A 21,624-nucleotide genomic window follows, 5' to 3' on the forward strand; every position below is an offset into this window, starting at 1 on the left:
GGCCCCAGATTTTTTTTTTTTTTCTGAGGTGATGAAAGTGTTCTGGAATTTGCTGGTGGTGATGGTGTACAACTCTGTTAATATGCTAAAAACCAGTGGATTGTACACTTTATTTTTTAAAATGTTTATTTATTTTTGAGAGAGAGAGAGACAGAGAGAGAGACAGAGAGAGACAGCATGAGCGGGGAGGAACAGAGAGAGAGGGAGACACAGAACTCGAAGCAGGCTCCAGGCTCTGTGCTGTCAGCACAGAGCCCAACGTGGGGCTCGAACTTATGAACCATGAGATCATGACCTGAGCTGAAGTCAGATGCTCAACCAACTGAGCCACCCAGGATCCCCTTTAGAAGGGTGAATTATATCTCAATTAAAAAAAAAAAATGTATAGGGCATCAAAAACAAAAACAAAAACAAATCGCTCTTATTTGAGAACCTGTTTAGAACTCAGTTATACCAGAAAAAGATATTTACAACAATGAATTTTCCTTCAGATTATATTCAACAACAACAACAACAACTGAATGGACGTCAGATACTCACCCCCATTCCTTCTGCAGGTTTTGACTGCACGGTATGGTGAATGGCTGAGGATGAGTGTGTGGTGGGCAGCTCAGGGAGTTGTAACTCCCATGGGGTTCATCAGAGAGAGGCTCCGTACACTTCCCTGGAAGGACTCCTGCATGCAAGTTTGTGCGTTGTGGTTTTCAGGTAGTGGAGGTGATTATCTTTGCAGGGGCCAGGTAAAGAAAGTTGGGCTCCTGAGAAGGATTTTGCTGGCCTGTGAGACTGGCTGTGACCCTGGTGTCAACAGCTGAGGTGGCCTTGGCCTCCCTTGCTGCAGGTGGCTGAGGCTCCCAGTGAAGGGATGCCCCAGAGCTGTAGGGTTCAGGAATCCTTCTGGCCTCAGTAGCCATCGTAGCAGGGCTCTGGCAAAGGCCCCGGTGAAGGTGTGTGTGTGGGGTTATATACAGACTGGTGGCAGCCTTCTGGAAGAAGCCCAAGATTTCCATCTGTACCAGCACCAAGTTCAGCTTTTAATCCATGAGCGGCCCAGGGAAACACTGTAAAACTACACCTACTTCTGTGTTGTGACGGTACTCTGCGTGTGGTCACCACGATCCCGTTTGCTGCTTTCTTAGAACTTCTACAAATTGTGTGCCAAGGGGCCTTAAAGATGTGTGTGGCCGTTTCTCTTTTCACCTCTGGTCAGTGGAGTGCCAGTGACTTGAAACCTTAGTATCAAGGGGCTGGGCCTTAAGTGCCTGCTTGACTCGGGGCTGTTGAGTAAGCAAAACAATCCTGACTAGAGTAGGGAGGCTGCTTGTGAAAACCACATGAAAGTCACTGTCTAGGTTTTGATTTGCTTTAACTTTTCGAAACTCTCAGGATTGCCACACACTGTTGTGGTCTAGCCGAACAGTGCCCTGCCCTTTGAAGTTGGGCAGTGCACAACATGAGCAGCTGTAAGCAGCGACTTGTTGCTTCAAAAAGCACTCAGGCACAGTAAAATGGTTATATTTGTTTGGTAGAGTGGATAACTCAAGCAGATAGGTATATTAAGGTAGAAATCTGGTATGAGAGATGATGGAAGCTCAGAATCTAGAAGAGAACCAGGGGATCAGTTTTTCTCAGCTTTATAAACCCAAGTCAATTACCCTAAACTCTTTGATGGGTCCTGGTGATGTTTGCTCATAGCAGTCTACAATTATTACAGAGTTTAAGCAAATAAAACGCCTGAGGAAAATACCTCTCCTCCAGAGGTATTCGAGGACTGCTGTGATGGGGGAGCTCCAATTCCTTCCAATTCGTTAGCTTTCTCATTGTACCCATGAGTAGTCTAGCCCATTTTTAAATGAGAACAACCCTTTATTCTTCCCCACTTGCTTATTACACTTTCCATCTAGAATGTCCACTGCAGGGCCGGAGTGTCAGGAAGGGCATGTTCCTGATTCCCCGCACCTGCACCAGTTGAGACCCAGTTAAGTCTCAGGGCCCATGGGTACAGTGTTTTTATGAAGGATCTGTTAACAATTGCTGACATTTCTATTTTTATTTATTTTTTTTAAAGTTTATTTATTTATTTTTGAGAGGGGGGAGGGAAGGAGAAAGGAAAAGAGAGGATCCCAAGGAGGTTGTGCACTGTCATCGCAGAGTCTGATGGCGGGGCTTGAACTCACAAACCGTGAGATTACGACCTGAGCCAAAATCAAGAGTTGGGTGTTTAATCGACTGAGCCACCCAGGAGCCCCAACAATTGCTGATATTTTTAAAGCATGGCTTTCTTCCCTTTGGTTTCCTTTCACCTCTTCTTTTTTTTAACTTGTATCTTAATTATTTAGTAGTGCTTTTAAAACATTAAAAAATTGAGGTATAATTTACGTGTATGAAATGCACCTATCTTGTGCACCTAGCTTGGTCAATTTTGACGAATGTATACACCCGTGTAGCTTACTCCCATCAAGATATCAACCATTTCTGTCACTGTAGAAAGTTTCCTCTTGCCCCTTCTTCATTACTCCCTTCTCAACTAGCACCAAAGCCACCATGATCTGATTTCTATGTCCATAGATAAATTCTATTTATTCTAGAGCCTCATATAAATGGAAGCACCCCGGAAGTATTGCTTTGTGTCTGGCCCTTTCATTCAATGCAGTGTTCAGAGATTCATCTAGGTTCTTGTATGTATCACCAGTTTATTCCCTTTTATTGCTGAGTAGGGTGCTAGCGTATGAACATACCTCCTTTTGTTTATCCATTCACCTGCTGATGCTTACCTGGGCTGTTTCCAGTTTTTGGCTGTTGCAAATAAAGCTTTCATGAACATCCTTTTTTTAATATAATTTATTTTTTAATTTACATCCAAGTTAGTTAGCATATAGTGCAACAATGATTTCAGGAGTAGATTCCTTTATGCCCCTAACCCATTGAGCCCATCCCCCTCCCACAACCCCTCCAGTAATCCTCTGTTTGTTCTCTATATTTAAGAGCCTCTTGGGGCACCTGGTGGCTCAGTCAGTAAGTGTCTGTCTTCGGCTCAGGTCATTATCTCGCCGTTCATGAGTTCGAGCCCTGTGTTGGGCTCTGTGTTGACAGCTCAGAGCCTGGAGCCTGCTTCGTATTCTGTGTCTCCCTCTGTCTCTGCTCCTCCCCCACTCACACTCTGTCTCTCTCTCAAAAATAAATAAACATTACAAAAAAAGATTTAAAAAAAAAAAGTCTCTTATGTTTTGTCCCCCCCCATTGTTTTTATATTCTTTTTGCTTCCCTTCCCTTATGTTCATCTGCTTTGTGTCTTAAAGTCCTCATATGAGTGAAGTCATATGATATTTGTCTTTCTCTGACTGACTAATTTTGCTTAGCATAATACCCTTTAGTTCCATCCACATAGTTGCAAATGGCAAGATTTCATTCTTTTTGATTGCCAAGTAATACTCCAGTGTGTGTGTGTGTGTGTGTGTGTGTGTGTGTACCACATCTTCTTTATCCATTCATCCATCGATGGACATTTGGGCTCTTTCCATACTTTGGCTATTGTTGATAGTGCTGCTATAAACATCGAGGTGCATGTGCCCCTTTGAAACAGCATACCTGTATCCCTTGGATAAATACCTAGTAGTGCAATTGCTGGATTGTAGGGTAGTTCTATTTTTAATTTTTTGAGGAACTCCATACAGTTTTCCAGAGTGGCTGCACCAGCTTGCATTCCCACCAGCAGTGCAAAAGAGATCCTCTTTCTCCGCATCCTCGCCAACATCTGTTGTTGCCTGAGTTGTTAATGTCAGCCATTTTGGCAGGTGTGAGGTGGTATCTCATTGTGGTTTTGGTTTGTATTTCCCTGATGATGAGTGATGTTGAACATTTTTTTCATGTGTCGGTTGGCCATCTGGATGTCTTCTTTGGAGAAGTGTCTATTCATGTCTTTTGCCCATTTCTTCACTGGATTATTTGTTTCTTGGGTGTTGAGTTTGATAAGTTCTTTATAGATTTTGGATACTAACCCTTTATCTGATATGTCATTTGCTAATATCTTCTCCAATTCTGTTAGTTGCCTTTTAGTTTTGTTGATTGTTTCCTTCGCTGTGCAGAAGCTTTTTATTTTGATGAGGTTCCAATAGTTCATTTTTGCTTTTGTTTCCCTTGCCTCTGGAGACAAGTTGAGTAAGAAGTTGCTGTGGCCAAGGTCAAAGAGGTTTTTGCCTGCTTTCTCCTTGAGGATTTTGATGGCTTCCTGTCTTACATTTAGGTCTTTCATCCATTTTGAGCTTATTTTTGTGTATGGTGTAAGAAAGTGGTCCAGGTTCATTTTTCTGCATGTCACTGTCCAGTTTTCCCAGCACCACTTTCTGAGGAGACTGTCTTGATTCCATTGGATATTCTTTCCTGCTTTGTCAAAGATTAGTTGGCCATACGTTTGTGCGTCCATTTCTGGGTTCTCTATTCTGTTCCATTGATCTGAGTGTTTTTGTGCCAGTACCATACTGTCCTGATGATTTCAGCTTTGTAATACAGCTTTGACATCCAGGATTGTGATGCCTCCAGCTTTGGTTTTCTTTTTCAAGATTGCTTTGGCTACTTGGGGTCTTTTCTGGTTCCATACAAATTTTAGTATTGTTTGTTCTAGCTCTGTGAAGAATACTGGTGCTATTTTGATAGGGATTGCATTGAATATGTAGGTTGCTTTGGGTAGTATTGACATTTTAACAATATTTATTCTTCCTATCCAAGAGCATGGAATATTTTTCCAGTTTTTTGTGTCTTCTTCAATTTCTTTCATAAGCTTTCTGTAGTTTTCAGTGTATAGATTTTTCACCTCCTTGGTTATGTTTATTCCTAGGTATTTTCTGGTTTTTGGTGCTCATGAACATTCTTATACAGGACTTTTTGTCTCTTCTTGTCTTTTGGATAAATACTTTGAATTCTGTGTCTTAGAGTTGATGTAATTTTAACTTTTTAAGAAAGTGCCAGTTTTCTAAAGTGTTTATACCATTTTACACCCCTGCTCAGCAATGTCTGAGAGTTCCAGTTGCTCCACATCTTCACTAACATTTGGTGTTGTCAGCCTTATTTTAGCTAGTCTTTGTGGTCTCTTGCTAGTGCTTTTGAATGAGCTACCCTTCTCACTCATTCCTGAGTGACTAGAAAGATAAGCGGTTTTTTAGATGCATAGGATGGGGCTTTGGGACACACTTTTGGAGTACTCGGGACATGGTGGTAGGGATTGGGTAGGTCTCTTTAGTTCTGGCCCTGCCACTTTTCCCCCTTTGGGCACTGGGTTTGCTTCTTGGTGAATGAAATCCACCTCTAATCTTTCAACCTCATGATTCATGCAGAGGCTTCAAGAATCTTGGAACCTTGCTTCCCCTTGGACCATTTTAAGCACTAGTAGAGAAGAGAAGTTCTTCCTTTGCTTGAAAGTGTGCATTTCATATTTGTACTGAGCCCCTCTGTTGTGTGTTCAAAGGGAGAGAATTTCAAGGACCCAAAACAGAGAGAGAACCACAGGAATCTGACCCAGAAATGACCTTGTTACCTGGTGTGCCTCTTGCTCACGTGTGAGATGAGAGCAAGTAGCACTAATTACTTCTTGGAGCTGACCTTCCATTTTCCTGCCAGTTCCAAGGGCTACATTGTGGGGAGAGGAAGTTGTCTTGATGTTCAAATATCAGTAAGTCTTGAGTGTGGTAAGATTGGGCCACACTTTTCACCATGGCAGTTTCATGTTCTGTAGTCTTCAGAGAATTCGGATTCATTCCCTCACTCAGAAAGTCAGCAGATTTTAACTGGAGCATAAAAATGAAGGTTCATATTGTGATGAGCCCCAGGCATTGTACGGAAGTGTTCAATCACTATATTGTACACCTGAAACTAGTATTACATTGTATGTCAGCTGGAATTTAAATAAAAACTTAAAAGTGAGGGCTCAGTTAGAACTTTATTGCCTAAGCTGCATATTGTTGCCACAAACTATCTTTACGACTGTTGAACTACTTAATCTGTGCTTAAATTGTGCAGTTCACAATCGCTGGTGCAGGAGTGGTCTTTTGAGCATCTTTACCAATTTTTTAGGTCCCTGAATTTCATTCTACTGAGGTTGGACCAGCCAGCCACACACTGCCTCATTTTCAGGGCCATTTGTCATGTGGTCATTAACCTTTGCTCTTTAGAGGTTGGCACGTACCCTCTTTGTTCAAGAATTCTAGGAAAAGACAAGGCAGGCTGAAGGCATCAGAGGGGAAGCATGTGGGGCAAATTTGAAATTAAAGACCAGCATAGCCAACTGGAAAGTGGAACATTCTCTGCAGGGGAAGCAAGAGGAGTTTAGGTGTTTTGGATACTTTCGGTTCAGTAGTGCTTATTATGGGTTGATCCTAACACAGTGTATTTGGGTAAGGTATGGTCCCACCTCGCAAGGACTTGATGGTTACAAAAGGAGAGTCAGGCATGGTCAACTAGTACTGTGTGAGAAATATATGGAGGTCATAGAAATGGCTCAAAAATAAGCTGTTCTCTCTCTCAATAATTTATCGAATCAGTTTTTAGGATTCGGATGAAGGTTATCATGTGACTGGTAAATTTCCTAGGACTGTGATTTTTCCTTTGCCTTCCTCCTTTCCAGTCCACCTCTCAGCACTCCACTGCTCATTAGAACCCCTCGGCAGCCTGTGCTGGGCCGGAAAGGCTGCCAATGCTCCGTGAATCTCATTCATGTCCCTGGAGCATTTCTGAGGACAGCCTGGGTGCAGAGAGGAGGCGGCGCCAGAAGAATATTGAGGTCCTGCACTTAGTTGATCTCCTCTCTGCCCCTCCTCATCATCATGCTGACTGCACTGCAGTTTCTCTGAAACCGGAAGGGAAGTGGGAACAGGGCCAAGAACCACAGCTGCCAGAGAGACAGCACAAAGCCTGCATGGACTGTCGCCTCACCCGACCGAACAGGGGGCTCTGGGGCTGGGGTGCCTAGGTTACCTCGCTGTCGCCTCTGTGTGGAAAGGCACTTCCACAGATACTGTGTATTTCACGCACTAGATGTCTGAGCCCGATGGTGTTGTGTGCAAAGCCCCTCCACCCGTGCAGGTCCACATAGACCAGAGAAGCGCTCAGGGGAGTCGTGGCAGCAAGAAAGCGAGAGCTCTGAACCTATGGTCGGGCTGCACAAAAACCAGGTCCCAAGAGACTCACCCTGTCGTGGCTAAGAACTCACACATACGCACAAACGAAACAAAAGAATTGTCGTGCTAAAAGCCTTCTAGGGCACTGGAATTCAGCATTTTCCTTGCCAAAAGGTGGTTGAATTATTTGAAATCAGTTAGGTCTCTGAGGAAGTATAGCAGCCCAGTGTGTCTTGTTCTGAAACTCTTGATTAGTAAGTTCAGAGACGAAGGCATTCCTGCTCGTATGTTGCACTGCACACCTAACATACAGTGAATCCTGAGGAAGACCAGCCTTTCTTGCTCCAGTCCATCCAGATCCAGAGAGACAGACCGAAGCCTGGGGGTCTGGAAGGTCCGGCTCCTGCAGAGTCTCAGAAATTCCAGATTTGGAAGGATTAAGCTATCTGCTGTGGAAATGCTTAATTCCTTTCCTCTGGACATTTTTGGAAGGCTTTTTGCTTTTTCAATCTCCTGACTTCTTGTTTGTGACCAAGTTCAAATTCCAGAGAGGGAAGCAGCCAATATGTGCGATTATTTCCTCTTGCACCAAATGGAACTAGAAGAATGGACTTACTTCATTAGAAATAAATGTACCCTTTGGACCTTACACCCAAATGAGTAAGCATGGTCGGTCTGGCCCCTGTGCCGTTTGTGCGGTAATTAAACACAAAATGAGAAAAAGATGTCAGAGGCATGCATTCAGTCTTTTTTTAGACATAAAGCAGGAAAGAATGGAACAATCTTTAAGGAAAAAAAAAAGTTTCTTTTTGTCCTATACTCTGTCTTGGGCCAGGATGGCCGCCTGGTGACAAGGAAAGATTGTAGGGTTTGGAGTGACTGGGGTGTACATTCTGGCTTCACAGTTCAAGAGTTGTGTAATCCTAGACAAACCCCTTAACTTCTCTGAGCACCAGTTAAATGGGGGTGATAAAACACCGCGCAGTAGTTACAAGGACTGAAAGAGGTGTCGTACATAGAGCTTTTAGCATAGTGCCCTGCACAGGACGGACTCTCGCTAAATAGGCATTATGGGCATCCTGCTATTATTTTTTTTTAAACATTTTTTTTAATGTTTATTTATTTTTGGGAGACAGAGAGAGACAGAGCATGAGCCGGGGAGAGGTAGAGAGAGAGAGGGAGACACAGAATCGGAAAGGCTCCAGGCTTCTGAGCTGTCAGCACAGAGCCCAATGTGGGGCTCAGATCGATGAGCCGTGAGATCATGACCTGACCCGAAGTTGGACGCTCAACCAACTGAGCCACCCAGGCGCCCCAGCATCACACTATTATTTTAAGACAATGCCACTAACCTAGAAACCCTGGGAATGCCAGAGTGAATTCAGTGCCATGCAGCTCAGTGCTCAGATGGCTGCTGTGCTAAAGACCCTTGCCTTGCGTTTTCCAGGACAGCTGGGGGCAGGGGGGCATATGCGTCATTGTCTTACCCTTGCTCTGCTCCTCAGGTGATCTCTTCAGTGTCCCGGACTTTCCGTTCCTGTATTTCTACAGGTTCCATGGAAGCTGCTGTGCCAGGTAAGCTTAACTCAGAAAGCCCCTAGCACTATTAATTTGTCTGTGTGTGTACTGCTTGCTGTCTTTGTCAAGTCCAGGGTCACTGCCAGTTACCCAAATGAGGGGCAGAAGAAAGTGGTGGCTGTGCAGGTCTGGAATCAGCTCCCTCGGCCATCATGACATCCTCGGTCATGAGCATCGGACATCCTCGGGTTGTCATGAGTATCACCAGGTGCTCAGGGCCAGCGTGGGTCTGGGGGTACCATGTCCTGCAGAAGTTCCTTGGCCAGGGCAGTGGTTTTCAAGCTTGCAGAAGAGCCAAGCTTCCCCCAGTGTTTTTCCCTCCACAAGCAATTTTTTTTTAATGTTTATTTATTTATTTTGAGAGAGAGAGAGAGAGCAAGCACGGGAGAGGAGGGGCAGAGATAGAGGGAAACAGAGAATCCCAAGACATGGGGCTTGAGCCCCACGAATTGAGATCATGACCCGAGCCAAAACCAAGAGTCAGATGGTTAACCGACTGAGCCCCTTCCACTAGCAATTCTTAAACATAACTTGAGTGTATAAAATGATGAATCAGATTCCATTCAAGGGAAGACTTGGGTCCAGAATTGCACCCATTCAGCTACCTCCTTGGTCCCTGCCTTTTCCCTAGAGGACAATCTCTAAAAAGCCTTGACAGAATCCTAAGACCCTGAGAAACAGGTTATGGAAACCAGGGACTAGGAGACGTCTAGACAGCAAAGTGACCCTTAATACCTGGCTGTGGGAGCTCCTCAGACCAATAGGGATGGATACATATAGTTGGAGTTCATACTCACCCTGTCCCCTCTTTCCTGCCATGATCCCCACTTCGCTTGACTTTATTGTGCTGAGAAATGGACAGTCTCACGGCGTGTGTTCTGATATGGTGGGAAGTCCAGTGTTGGGCTGAATTCCAGCCTTGCTGCTTGCTGATTGGTTGGCTCTTTGAGCAAGCCGCCCTAGTTCCCCCAAGCATCAGTTTAGTTTCCTCATCCGTAAAATGGAACGATAATACCACCAATGGGTGCTTGTGTATATTAAATAAGATGTGTAAACCCTAAGCATCGTGCCTGGCCCAGGAAATGATGGCCATTATTATTATCTGCTCAGCTTGACTGTAAATAAAATGTCAACAGACCATGAGCAGTTGCCAAGCCAGACCACTTATTCCCACGCGTAAAAGAGTATGCCTTGTGAGGCAGTGATTCTTCAGAGTCAAAAAGCTGGTTGTGTGGCTCGCTACTATTTCTGACTTCGGGGTGTGTTAGGACAAAACGTACCAATGTTGTACAGTTTGGTTTTGCATCTGAGCCTCAGAATGATTCATTTATCATCTGCAGCTAAGTTTCAGGAAAACACTGACAGGAGTCATCTTCTCTATCCCTATTGATGTGGTCGGGACTTGTCGGCTGCCTGTTAGCTAGGACTGGGTGACATGAGTGTTAGTGCTGCTTTGGGGTCTGTGCACTTGTTCCCTTTGGGTCTGATTATTTGGCAGGACCGGCAAACACAGTGCAGAGGGAAGGGCATCCATTGTTTGGTTACTTGGGACAGAGCAGCACAGTTCGCAGCCCACTGATGCTGGCCTTGTGGGGTGATGTTCTAGCTCCATTTCTGCCCCTTTTAATCTGCAACTTCCTTGTAACCAGCATGAAAAATCAGGGTTTTATACTTAAAAGATTTGGAAGTCTTTGTGTGAATTGATGTAACTCTATTACATTCTATCCCCCTGGCTTCAGGACAAAGCTTGACCTCTTTTAAAAATGTGTCAGTTTCCTCCATGTCATCACATGATTCCTCCATGACCGTATCTCAGACTAAGAGTTGTCACCTTCAGAGGCCCTGCGGGAACCCAGAAGGAGTCACGGAGGCCCGAGGGGACAGTGGTAGCCATGACCCCGAGACACATGGACGGGAGTCCGAGCTCTTTTACTTCTAGGATCCTCCTGTTGCTTTTCAGATCTGCCTCCACAGGGAGCGGTAGAGAGCTGAGTGTGGAAGGAGAAAGAGAGGGACCCATGAGTAATTTAGATGATGCACAGGCATACCAGGCAAGGGATGGGAAGGAATCATGGATGCTTTCCCACGTGTGTCGGGCACAGACCCGAGTGGCTCTGCTCTAGCAGAGTGTGTGCTGAGGGGCAAGGGGATGTGGCATCATGCCCTTCCTCTGGCTGGAGGTGGAGAGAAGGGAGCGTCAGAGGGGAGGGCGTGTGGGAGACAGCACAGGCACGTGCGAAGTTGTTACATCCCTGGAGGCGAGGATGGACGCCACCAGGAGGAGCCCTGGAGCGTTAGCCGCCCCACTTTCCACTCCCAACTTTGCGGTGGCCGTGGGCACCTGCAGCATCTCTTCTGTCTCTTGAGTCAAGAACGTATCTTCATGGTGAAGTTTGAAGAACTGTGGAGGACCCTTATTAATTTTTTTTCATATTTTATTATTTTTTTTATTTTATACATTTTTTTTTCCAACGTTTATTTATTTTTTTTGGGACAGAGAGAGACAGAGCATGAACGGGGGAGGGGCAGAGAGAGAGGGAGACACAGAATCGGAAACAGGCTCCAGGCTCTGAGCCATCAGCCCAGAGCCCGACGCGGGGCTCGAACTCACGGACTGCGAGATCGTGACCTGGCTGAAGTCGGACGCTTAACCGACTGCGCCACCCAGGCGCCCCAGTTTTTTTTCATATTTTAGAGAGAGAGAGCACACGTGCAAGTGGGGGAGAAGGGGAGAGGAGCAGAGGGAAAGAGGGAGAGAGAGAGAAAGTGAAAGCGAGAATCTTAAGCAGGCTCTATGCTCGGTGTGGAACCCAATGCGGGGCTTGATACCATGACCCTGGGATCGTGACCTGAACCAAAATCAAGACTCGGTCCCTCAACTGACTGAACCACCCAGGCACTCCATACTGTGGTGAACACAGAATAGGCTTCCTATTCTGAAAGTCTCTGATTTCCATAAGGTAGGATAAGGGCCACTATGCTTATTCCTGCTTTTTATTTTTTATTTTTTTATTTTATTTATTTATTTTATTATTATTTTTTTTTAATTTTTTTTTTTCAACGTTTATTTTATTTTTGGGACAGAGAGAGACAGAGCATGAACGGGGGAGGGGCAGAGAGAGAGGGAGACACAGAATCGGAAACAGGCTCCAGGCTCTGAGCCATCAGCCCAGAGCCTGATGCGGGGCTCGAACTCCCGGACCGCGAGATCGTGACCTGGCTGAAGTCGGACGCTTAACCGACTGCGCCACCCAGGCGCCCCTGCTTATTCCTGCTTTAACAACACAGAACCTGAGGCAAGAAAAAAAGGAGGAGCAGGGGGATTTGGTCAAGGTTATGAGGGTCAGTGGGCACAGCCCAGGTCACTCAATTTCCAGCCGGCTGCTTACCCACCTTGCCTTTCGGGTATGAATGACTGCCTGTCTTCATCCATAGCTGCCCAGCCTCTCGCGACTGCAGATTCAAATCTGAACAAACTTTGCAGGTTATCAGCGGCCAACAGGCTGAAATATACACAAGGGAACCTTCATCCCTGTCCTTGGTCCTGCCCCAGGGATGCGGCTGTAAACTAATCTAATCTAATGAAGCAAAGGCACACGTTTCTGTGAAATTTGGCCTTATCGGTGTTTAATTCAATCCAGCCTGATTTTAAGTAAACCCATCAAATAGTTTTGGAATACCTACAATGACCAAGGCACAATGTTTGGCTCTGTTGGGGAAATCAGAGTAGCCCAAGGTTGGTCCCTGCCCTCTCAGAGCCCCTGGTCTATGTTGGAGCCACACACCAGTGCCTATAATAAAGGTGAGATGGCAGGGTGTCACCTGAGGGCCTAGAGCTACAGTTCGTATGACCTGCCTCTCTGGTTTGGGGTACCACTGCGGTCCTAGCTCTTGCTTTTCATTTTCCAATAAAAGTCACACTCAAGTGCCCACTTGATACAGTTACAGGAAGTCAGCCTTGATCGTGGAGTCTCTCATCTCCGATTGCCCTGCCTCTGAATGCAAGGAAGAGTGACCATTCTGTTTTGGAGTGCCCTTTGCTTTGTCCTTGGCCACACAGTGATGTTTTCAAAAATGGATTCCAGTGTGGGTGCCTGGGTGGCTCAGTTGGTTAAGCTTCCAACTTCAGCTGAGGTCATGATCTCACAGTTCATGGGATCGAGCCCTGCGTCGAGCTCTGTACTGACAGCTCAGAGCCTGGAGCCTACTTTGGATTCTGTGTCTCCCTCTCTCTCTCTGCCCCTCCCGCGCTCATGCTCTGTCTCTGTCTCTGTCTCTCTCTCTTTCTCAAGAATAAAACATTTTTAAAAAAAATTTTAAAAATGGATTCCAGCGTAGGCCACTAATTACGTGTCCACTGCTAGGCCAAGGTCTGGATGCTCTAGACCTCTAGGGCTCCCATGGGGTGTGGTCTTTCAGGTCACACAGATGGGCTTAGGCATCATTCCCAAAGCGTAGCTTCTGTGTAGCTCAGCCTGGGTTGGGGGTGGGGGGGGGGAGGCTTCTGCTACTGGAGCCAGTCTTCCCCTTTAGACTCTTACCTTGAACCCAGGAGCTGGTCCAGACCCTCTGTCCCCATATGGTGAGTTTCACTTTGGAAGTCTTTTTCTGGCCGTTTGTTCTGCTTGAAAAAAAAAAATTGAAGCTCTACCTTGGCAAGCACCAAGCTCTAGAAATAGTATGGGAGGGAGCAGGAGGTATTGTCCTCCACATTTTTTTTTCCTTTCATGATTTAGCCAGAGATTTCCCAAGTTTCTATACTCCTTCCCTTCCTGCCCCCCACCCAGTGAAACACTTTTATCATAGCTCCTCATAAAATTAGAGCTTCGTGGGTTTTTAAATATGTGATATTTTTATCCAGAGATCACTAGAAAGCACAGATGAGATAGAGGTTGTGTAATAATTAGAAACTAGCTGGTAAAATGTAACAGAAAATAGCTATTGGCTCAAGGAAGACAAGCCTCACTAACAAGAGAATATTTTCTCCTTCCAGTGGAATTTTAGGATTCCTTCTCATGCTCAGCACAGTGAAGCTAAAAAGCCTTATGGCCCCAGGGCAGTGTGCAGCCTGGATTTTCTTTGCTAAGGTAAGAAAGAGGGAAGGAGTGGGAAAAATCAACCTCAGGAGCCTTCATGTCCAGTGTTCTTGGAGAATGTGTTTGATCTTCCTGAAACCATTCCCAGTCATTGGCCCTGAACTTGATAACTCACTCATTCCAGTAACGGTTTCTGAGGTCCTCTGACTATTTTTATCAGCATGACATAATCTTTATCACACTCCTGGAAAGGATAATCCCCTTACCTCCCCTAAGCCTTAATTTCCCCATCTCAGTGTGAAAGGTTTTGCCCCCCAAAATCTCTAAGTCTTCTCCAGTTCTACGAGACTGGATTCCTGGATGCACAGGGCAGGAATGGGGCTGTGACGGTATCCAGACTGCAAACAACAGACTATTCTAGGAATGTCCGTTGCATATCTGATGACCATGGTTGAGGCCTATGATAGAGGAGTGGGAAAGTAAGAAACAGGAAAAGCAGCTGGGGGATGCTCAGTCGTGACTGAGATGCTTTGGGACTAACTTTTTCCTAGTGGAGTATGTCATTAATTTCTCTCATGTCTGTGAAGGAGTCAAGTCGTAGGGCCCTAGGTGTTGCTTCTAAGAAATGAGATCTCTCTTTTTTTAAATTTTTAAATGTTTATTTATATTTGAGAGAGAGAGAGAGAGAAAGGGAGGGAGGGAGGGAGGGGCAGAGAGCTGGAAACAGAATCTGAAGCAGGCTCCAGGCTCTGAGTTGTGAGCACAGAGCCCAACTCGGGGCTCAAACTCATGAGCCTTGAGATCATGACCTGAGCCAAAGTCAGACACTTAACCAACTGAGCCACCCAGGTGCCCCTGAGAAATGAGATTTTTTAACTTAATCTCGTGAAATCATCATTTAAGCTTAGATCTTCACTCGTCTTTATGTTTGTTGATTTTTTCTGCCAGAAAACAAAAACAAACATTTTCTTTGAAAACAACATTTCATGGTAATATTTTCACCTGTATAGTTCTTCCTTTTAACAGCATTAATAATTCTAATTATAGCAAAATGTGAAGAGTGACTGAGATACTGACTTCTTGCATGACAGAATGAAGAGGTTGACAAATCCTCCTCACAAAAAGTAACTGGAAAGCTGGGAAAAGATTGTCAAAAATATCCATTTCAGCTCTCTAAAAATTGACCAAAGGCATGCAACAAACTGGGAAGCAAGCATTTGTTCACGAAAACTGCTAAACTTTGGGTAGGAATAGCGTGAGCCTGTGGCGTTCTTACCTCAGGTTGCTCCCATTCCCTCCTCCCCAGCTCTGTCTGTGTGTTATTTCAACCAGAGCAGGGTAGGCTGTGAAAACCAGCAGCCTTGCTGCCACTTCCAGAATATTCTATTTGGAGTATTTTTAGCTAAAGTGGCCATGTCAGTGGTAAATCAGTAAGAAGAGCTAGTATCTCCACTATCTTGAGTTTACAGTCCTCTTTGGGGCAAGCAATGGACCAGTGGTCTAGCTAGGGACTAGTAGGTAGTTCGGGGAGGTGAGACAGCCATCAGGGGCTTGATAGCTCTTCATGTGTCCCAGGTTGACCGGAGTCTGTGTGCACGAGTAGCAGAGATGGAGTGTGCCCAAAACACCCACATGTCCCTGGCCAGCAGAGCCTGCGTGCACGCACAGAGGAGATGGGAGAGAGCCAGTAGAAAGTAAAAGCTGGGGCAGACATGAAAAACTTCAGCCTGAAGTTTGAATGTACTCCCCAGCCCACACACAGTCAGAAGGAGAGAGAAGCCTTTCTGGCTGAAGGTGTTTGAGCAAAACCTCTGACTAGTCTTTGCCAGAACACTAAGCTATGCAGACATGTGGATGGCTTCTAGAAAGCCAGAAAAAGCTTAAAAATAAAAACAAGAAAAAAAATTAAGGACATCAGCAGCTGTACCGTATATGGGAGACTGATTTCATTGACTTAGTCCAGACAAATTACTATATAAGCAAAACAACAATGCTCTGGGGAAAAGTCAGAATCCAAAGTTGCTACCATATGTTATCTGAGATGTCCAATATTTAACAAAAAATTTAGGGACATTCAAAGAAACAAGAAAGCGTGATCCAGACACAGGAAAAAAGCAGTTAATGGGAACTGTGTCTGAGTGTCTGTCCTCAGATCTAGGACTTAGCAGAAAAAGACTGCAAAGCAGCTATTTAAATATGCTTAGAGATCTAAAGGAAACCATATTTAAAGAATTGAAAGAGTCAGTGAATACGGAATCTCAATAAAGAGAGATGATTAAAAAAAAAGAGAACCAGGTGGAAATTCTGGAGTTGAGAAGTATAATAAATGAAATGAACATTCCTCTAGAGGTACTCAATAACAGACTTGAAGGGCAGAAGGAAAACTAAGTGAACTGAAAGGTGGAGCGAAAGAAATTGTTCAATCTAAAGAACAAAGATTGTTTAATAATTGAAGAAATCTGGACAGAGGCTCAGAAACCTGTGGGACAACATCAAGCATATTAACATATATAAGAGTTCCAGAAGAAAAGTAAGAGTAGAGAAGGTACAGATGACTTGAACAATACTGTCAACCAACTTGTCATAACTGACATGTGACACTCTATCCATTGACTGCAGAAAACACATTCTTTTCAAACATACATGGAACATTCTTCAGGATAAGTGTTATACTGTGTCACAAAACAAGTCTTAGTAAATTTGAAAAGATCAAAATCATTTAACATATGTTCTCTGGCCACAGCAGAGCTAAATTAGAAATGTACAACAGGGCACCTGGGTGGCTCAGTTTGTTGAGCATCCGACTCTTGATTTTGGCTCCGGTCATGAACCTGGTGTTGTGGGATCCAGCCCTGCTTCAGGCTCTGTGCTGAGCATGAAGCTTGCTTAAGATTCTCTCTCTCTGTCTCTCTCTGTCTCTCTTTCTCCCTTTCTGCCCCTCTCCCCAACTCACACTTTCTCTTTCTCTCTCAAATTAAAAAAAAAAAGAAAAAAGAAAATAAATTTACAACAGAAAAAAAATCTAGAAAAAAACATTTATTTGGAAATTAAATAACATACTTCAAAATAGCCCATGAGGCAAAGAATCACACGGGAGAATTATTTATTTTCTAGCTAGACTAACTAAGAAAATAAGAAAGAAGATACAACTTATCAAAATTAGAAATGAAATCAGGGACATTACCACTGATGCTATATAAACTAAAAGGATTATATATTATGAATAACTTTATTCATATTATACCAGCAAAGTAGACAATTTAGAGGAAATGGACAAATTCCCAGAAACGTACAAACCAGGAAAATTGACTCAAGAATAAATAGAAAATCTGAATAAACTCATAACAAGTAAATTATGTAAGTAGTGATTAAACATCTTTACCCAAAGAAAAGCTAAGGTCCAATGGGCTTTACTGATGAATTCTATCAAATATTTTTAAATGAAATATTTTTTCTTTACAAGTTCTCTTAGAGAGCAGAGGGAAGAGAATAACTCCCAATTTATTCTATGAGTTGCTCTGATACTAAAGCCAGACTAAATAAAATCATAAGAAAATTATAGACCAATATTCTCCATGAATACAGATCTTTAACACAACAGTAGCAAACCGAATCTGGCAACAAAGAAAAAGAATTTTATACCATAATCAAGTGAGATTTATCAGCAATGCAAAGTTGGTTTAACAAATGGAAAGTACTATAATACATTATATTTATAGAATAAAGAATAAAAAAGGAGCCATGTCAGTAGGTGCAGAAAAATGATTTGACAAAAACCCAACATCCATTCATGATTAAAAAAAGACTCTCGGGGCACCTGGGTGGCTCAGTCGGTTGAGCTCTGACTTCAACTCAGGTCAGGATCTTGCAGTCCATGAGTTCGAGCCCCGCATCAGGGTCTGTGCTGACAGCTCAGAGCCCAGAGCCTGTTTCAGATTCTGTGTCTCCCTCTCTCTGCCCCTTCCCCACTCATGCTGTGTCTCTCTCTGTCTTTTAAAATGAATAAACGTTAAAAAAATTTTTTTTTAAAAAGACTCTCAACAAACTAGTAATAGAAGGGAATCTTCTCAACCTGATAAAAAGCACATGTGAAAAACCTATAGTTAACATGCTTAATGGTGAAAGACTGAATACTTTCTCACTAAGATTGGGAACAGTACAAGAATGTTTGTGCCTCACTACTTCTATCAGGCAGTGCAATAAGACCAAAAAAAAAAAAAAAAAGCATCCAAATTAGAAAGGAAAACATTAGTCTATATTCACAGATGACATTTATCCTACATGTAGAAAATCCTAAGAAATCTATAAAAACATTAATTGAACTAATAAACGATTTATCAAGGTCTCAGATACAAGATCAATGTACAAAAATCATTCATAGTTTTATGTATTAATAATGAACAGTCATGTTCATAAAAATGAAATTAAGAAAATAATTTCATTCATAATAGCATTAAAAATATACTTAGGAACTTAAAGCAGTTCAAGACTGAAAACTGTAAAGTCTCAGAGAAATCTAAGATCTCAATAATTGGAAAGACTCAATGTTAAGATGGAAATTCTTCCTAAGTTGATCAATAGATTTAATGTAATCCCTGTCAAAATCCCAGCAAACACTTTGTACAAATCCACAGACCGATCCTGAAGTTTATTTGGAAATTCAATAGCCAAAACAATTTAGAAGAAGAAAAACAGGGGCACCTGGGTGGCTCAGTCAGTTGGGCATTCAACTCTTGATTTCAGCTCTGATCATGATCTCACGGTTTGGTTCTTGAGTTCAAGCCCTAGGTGGGTCTCTGTGCTGACAGTGCAGAGCCTACTTGGGATTCTCGCTCCCCTCCTCTCTCTCTGCCCCTCTCCCACACATGCTCTCTCTCTCAGAATAAATAAATAAACTTTAAAAAGAAGAAGAAAGTTGGGGGATTTAAACTACATGATTTTAGAATTTTATAAAGCTAGAATAATCGAGACATTATGGTATTGGCATTGGATAGGCATTTATGGTCTATGGACTTTCAATAAAAGTGCCAAGGCAATTGAACAGGGAAAGGATTTTCTTTTCAACAAATGGTGCTGGAACAACCAGGTATGCAAAAAAAAAAAAAAAAAAAAAAGTACTTAAACCCTCTCTCTTATCATCAACTCAACCGTGGATTGTACACCTAAATATAGGAGCTAAAACTGGAAAACTCTTAGAATAAACTGCGGGAAGAAATCTTACCAACCTTGGTTTAAGCAAAGAGTTCTCAGATATGACACCAAAAGCATAAGCCATAAAGTAATTGATAAATTAGACTTCATTTTTTTTAAAAATAGGCTTCACACCCAGTGTGTGGCCCAACGCAGAGCTTGAATCCATGACCCTGACTGAGATCAATACCTGAGCTGAGATCAAGAGTTGGACACTTAACTGACTGAGCCACACAGGTGCCCCAGGCTTAGACTTCATTTAAATTAAAATAGTATGCAATTCAAATTAATGGTCAAAAGACACTGTTAAGAAAATGAAAAGCCACAGCCTAGGAGAAAATATTTGCAAATTATGTATCTGATTAAGGACTTGTTTCTAGAATATATAAAGAATTCTTTGTACTCTCTTCAGTGAGACTACATACAACCCAACCAAAAAATGGTTGAAAGATATGAATACATAAATATCTATATAATGGAATGTTACTCAGTCATAAAAAGAATGGTATCTTGCCACTTGGCAATGATGTGGGTGGACCTAGAGAGTGTAATGCTAATAAGAGAAATAAATCAGTCAGGGAAAGGCAGATAACATGGTTTCACTCATATGTGAAATTTAAGAAATAAAACCAACAAGAAAAAGGAAAAAATAAAGAAAGAGAGAGAGGCAAACCAAGAAACAGACTCTTAACTATAGAGAACACACTGATGACCAGGGCGAAGGTGGGGCGGTGGGTGAAACAGGTGATGGGGATTAAGAAGGGCACTTGTGATAAGTACCAGGTGATATGGAAGTATTGATTCACTATGTTGTACTCCTAAAACCAATATTACACTGTATGTTAACTAACTGAAATTTAAATAAAAACTTAAAAAAAAAGATATGAATAGGCATACATTTCACCAAAGAAGATATATAAATGGTTCGTGAAGTCCATAAAAAGGAACTCAATGTCATTAGCCATTAGGGAAATGCAAATTAAATCATGATGAGATATCGCTACCCACTCACTAAGATGGCTGTAATAAAAAAAATATAGACAATATCAAGAGCTGACGAGGATGTGGATAAACTGGGACCCTCATAAATTACTGGTAGGAATGTAAAATGGTATAGCCACTTTGGAAAACTGTTTTGCCAGTTTCTTAAAATGCTAAGCATAAACTGACTAAATAGCTAAACAATTCTGTTCCTAGAACTCTACCCAAGAGAAATGAAAACAAAAAGACTTTAACATGAACGCTCAGAGTAGCATTATTCATAATAGCCCCAAACTGGACAATATCTAAATGGCCATCAGTGGTGAATGTATAAAAGAGATGTACTGTTCACATACAATGGAATACTATTTGGCAATAAACAGGAATGGACTATTACCTCATTGCTGCAACATGGATGAATCTCAAAAACGTTATGCTAAGTGAAAGAAGCCAGTGCAAAAAAATACATAGAGTATGATTCCATTTATTGAAATTTCCAGAAAGGCAAATTTATGGAGACAGAAAGCATAGTGATGGTTTCTTGGAGCAGAAATTGACTACAAATAGGCCCAAGGAAGTTATTTTAGTTCATAGAAATGTTCTAAAACTGGGTTGTGGTGATGGTTGCACCATCATTTAAATTAATTTATTAAATGTGTTCATTAAAAATCATTGAATTTTGGGGGTGCCTGGATGGCTCAGTCGGTTAAGCATCTGACTCTTTATTTTGGTGGAGGTCGTGATCTCACATGGTTGTGAGATCGAGCCCCATGTTGGGCTCAGCGCTGAGTGTGAAGCCTGCTTGGGATTCTCTCTCTCTCCCTCTGTCTCTGTCCCTCCCCTGCTCGTGTGTACACTCACTCTCTCGAAAAATAAATAAAAATAAACAGTTAAAAAAATCATTGAATTTTTGGGGCATCTGGGCAGCTTAGTCAGATAAGCCTCCCACTCTTGATACCAGTTCAGGTCTTGATCTCAGAGTCATGAGTTTAAGCACCATATTGGGCTCTGTGCTAGGCGTGGAGCCCACTTTAAAAAAATCGTTGAACTTTACATTTATAGTGGGTGGATTTTATGGCATTAAACCATCCCTGAAAGCTGCAAAGTGCTCAAAGAATAGTGCTTAAATATTGTCTGTTGGTATTAGGAAGGATATTTTTCTTGTGTATGGCTTTGCCTGTTTGGCCACTACTTTCATGAGCCTCCTTTTTACCTATTTAAATTTCTCATTTTCTTTTAAACTTGGGGGGAGGTGAGGTTCATCATTTCCTTCTCTGTAGCTGATTCAAAAGTATAAGGGTTTTTTGGGGCGCCTGGGTGGCGCAGTCGGTTAAGCGTCCGACTTCAGCCAGGTCACGATCTCGCGGTCCGTGAGTTCGAGCCCCGCGTCGGGCTCTGGGCTGATGGCTCAGAGCCTGGAGCCTGTTTCCGATTCTGTGTCTCCCTCTCTCTCTGCCCCTCCCCCGTTCATGCTCTGTCTCTCTCTGTCCCAAAAATAAAAATAAACGTTGAAAAAAAAAAAAAAAAGAAAAAAAAGAAAAAAAAAAAGTATAAGGGTTTTTAATTGGCTGCTAAGGTTTAATGCTAATCCTCCTTAAATATTGAAGATTGGATTAGATGAGCCACTAAGGTCTCTTCTAGCTTCAGTAGTCTTTTTCTCCCTCCCCTCCTCCTCCTTTTTCTTTTCTGTTTGAAAATAAGCTCTGTTATCCTCAGTGGCATAATACTTT

The 21,624-nt window shown here is 42.8% G+C and overlaps 1 protein-coding gene across 5 annotated transcripts in view; it reads left to right on the top strand.

Moving 5' to 3' along the window:
- The window catches only part of SLC35D4 (solute carrier family 35 member D4), a 136,710-nt gene that overhangs the window by 62,078 nt on the left and 53,008 nt on the right, over nucleotides 1-21,624 (top strand). For all 5 annotated transcript variants that reach the window (XR_005791693.1, XR_005791694.1, XM_040479230.1 and 2 more), the window contains exons 12-13: nucleotides 8,615-8,684; nucleotides 13,681-13,774. Coding sequence is in view for 3 of the 5 variants with exons in the window: in XM_040479230.1 (XP_040335164.1) it covers nucleotides 8,615-8,684; nucleotides 13,681-13,774 (164 nt within the window). In the remaining 2 variants the exon portion in view is untranslated. The remainder of the gene's footprint in view (nucleotides 1-8,614; nucleotides 8,685-13,680; nucleotides 13,775-21,624) is intronic.

The sequence above is a fragment of the Herpailurus yagouaroundi genome, unplaced genomic scaffold, assembly GCF_014898765.1.
Source record: "Herpailurus yagouaroundi ecotype Mexico unplaced genomic scaffold, PumYag 142, whole genome shotgun sequence".
NCBI classification, from domain to species: Eukaryota; Metazoa; Chordata; class Mammalia; order Carnivora; family Felidae; genus Herpailurus; species Herpailurus yagouaroundi.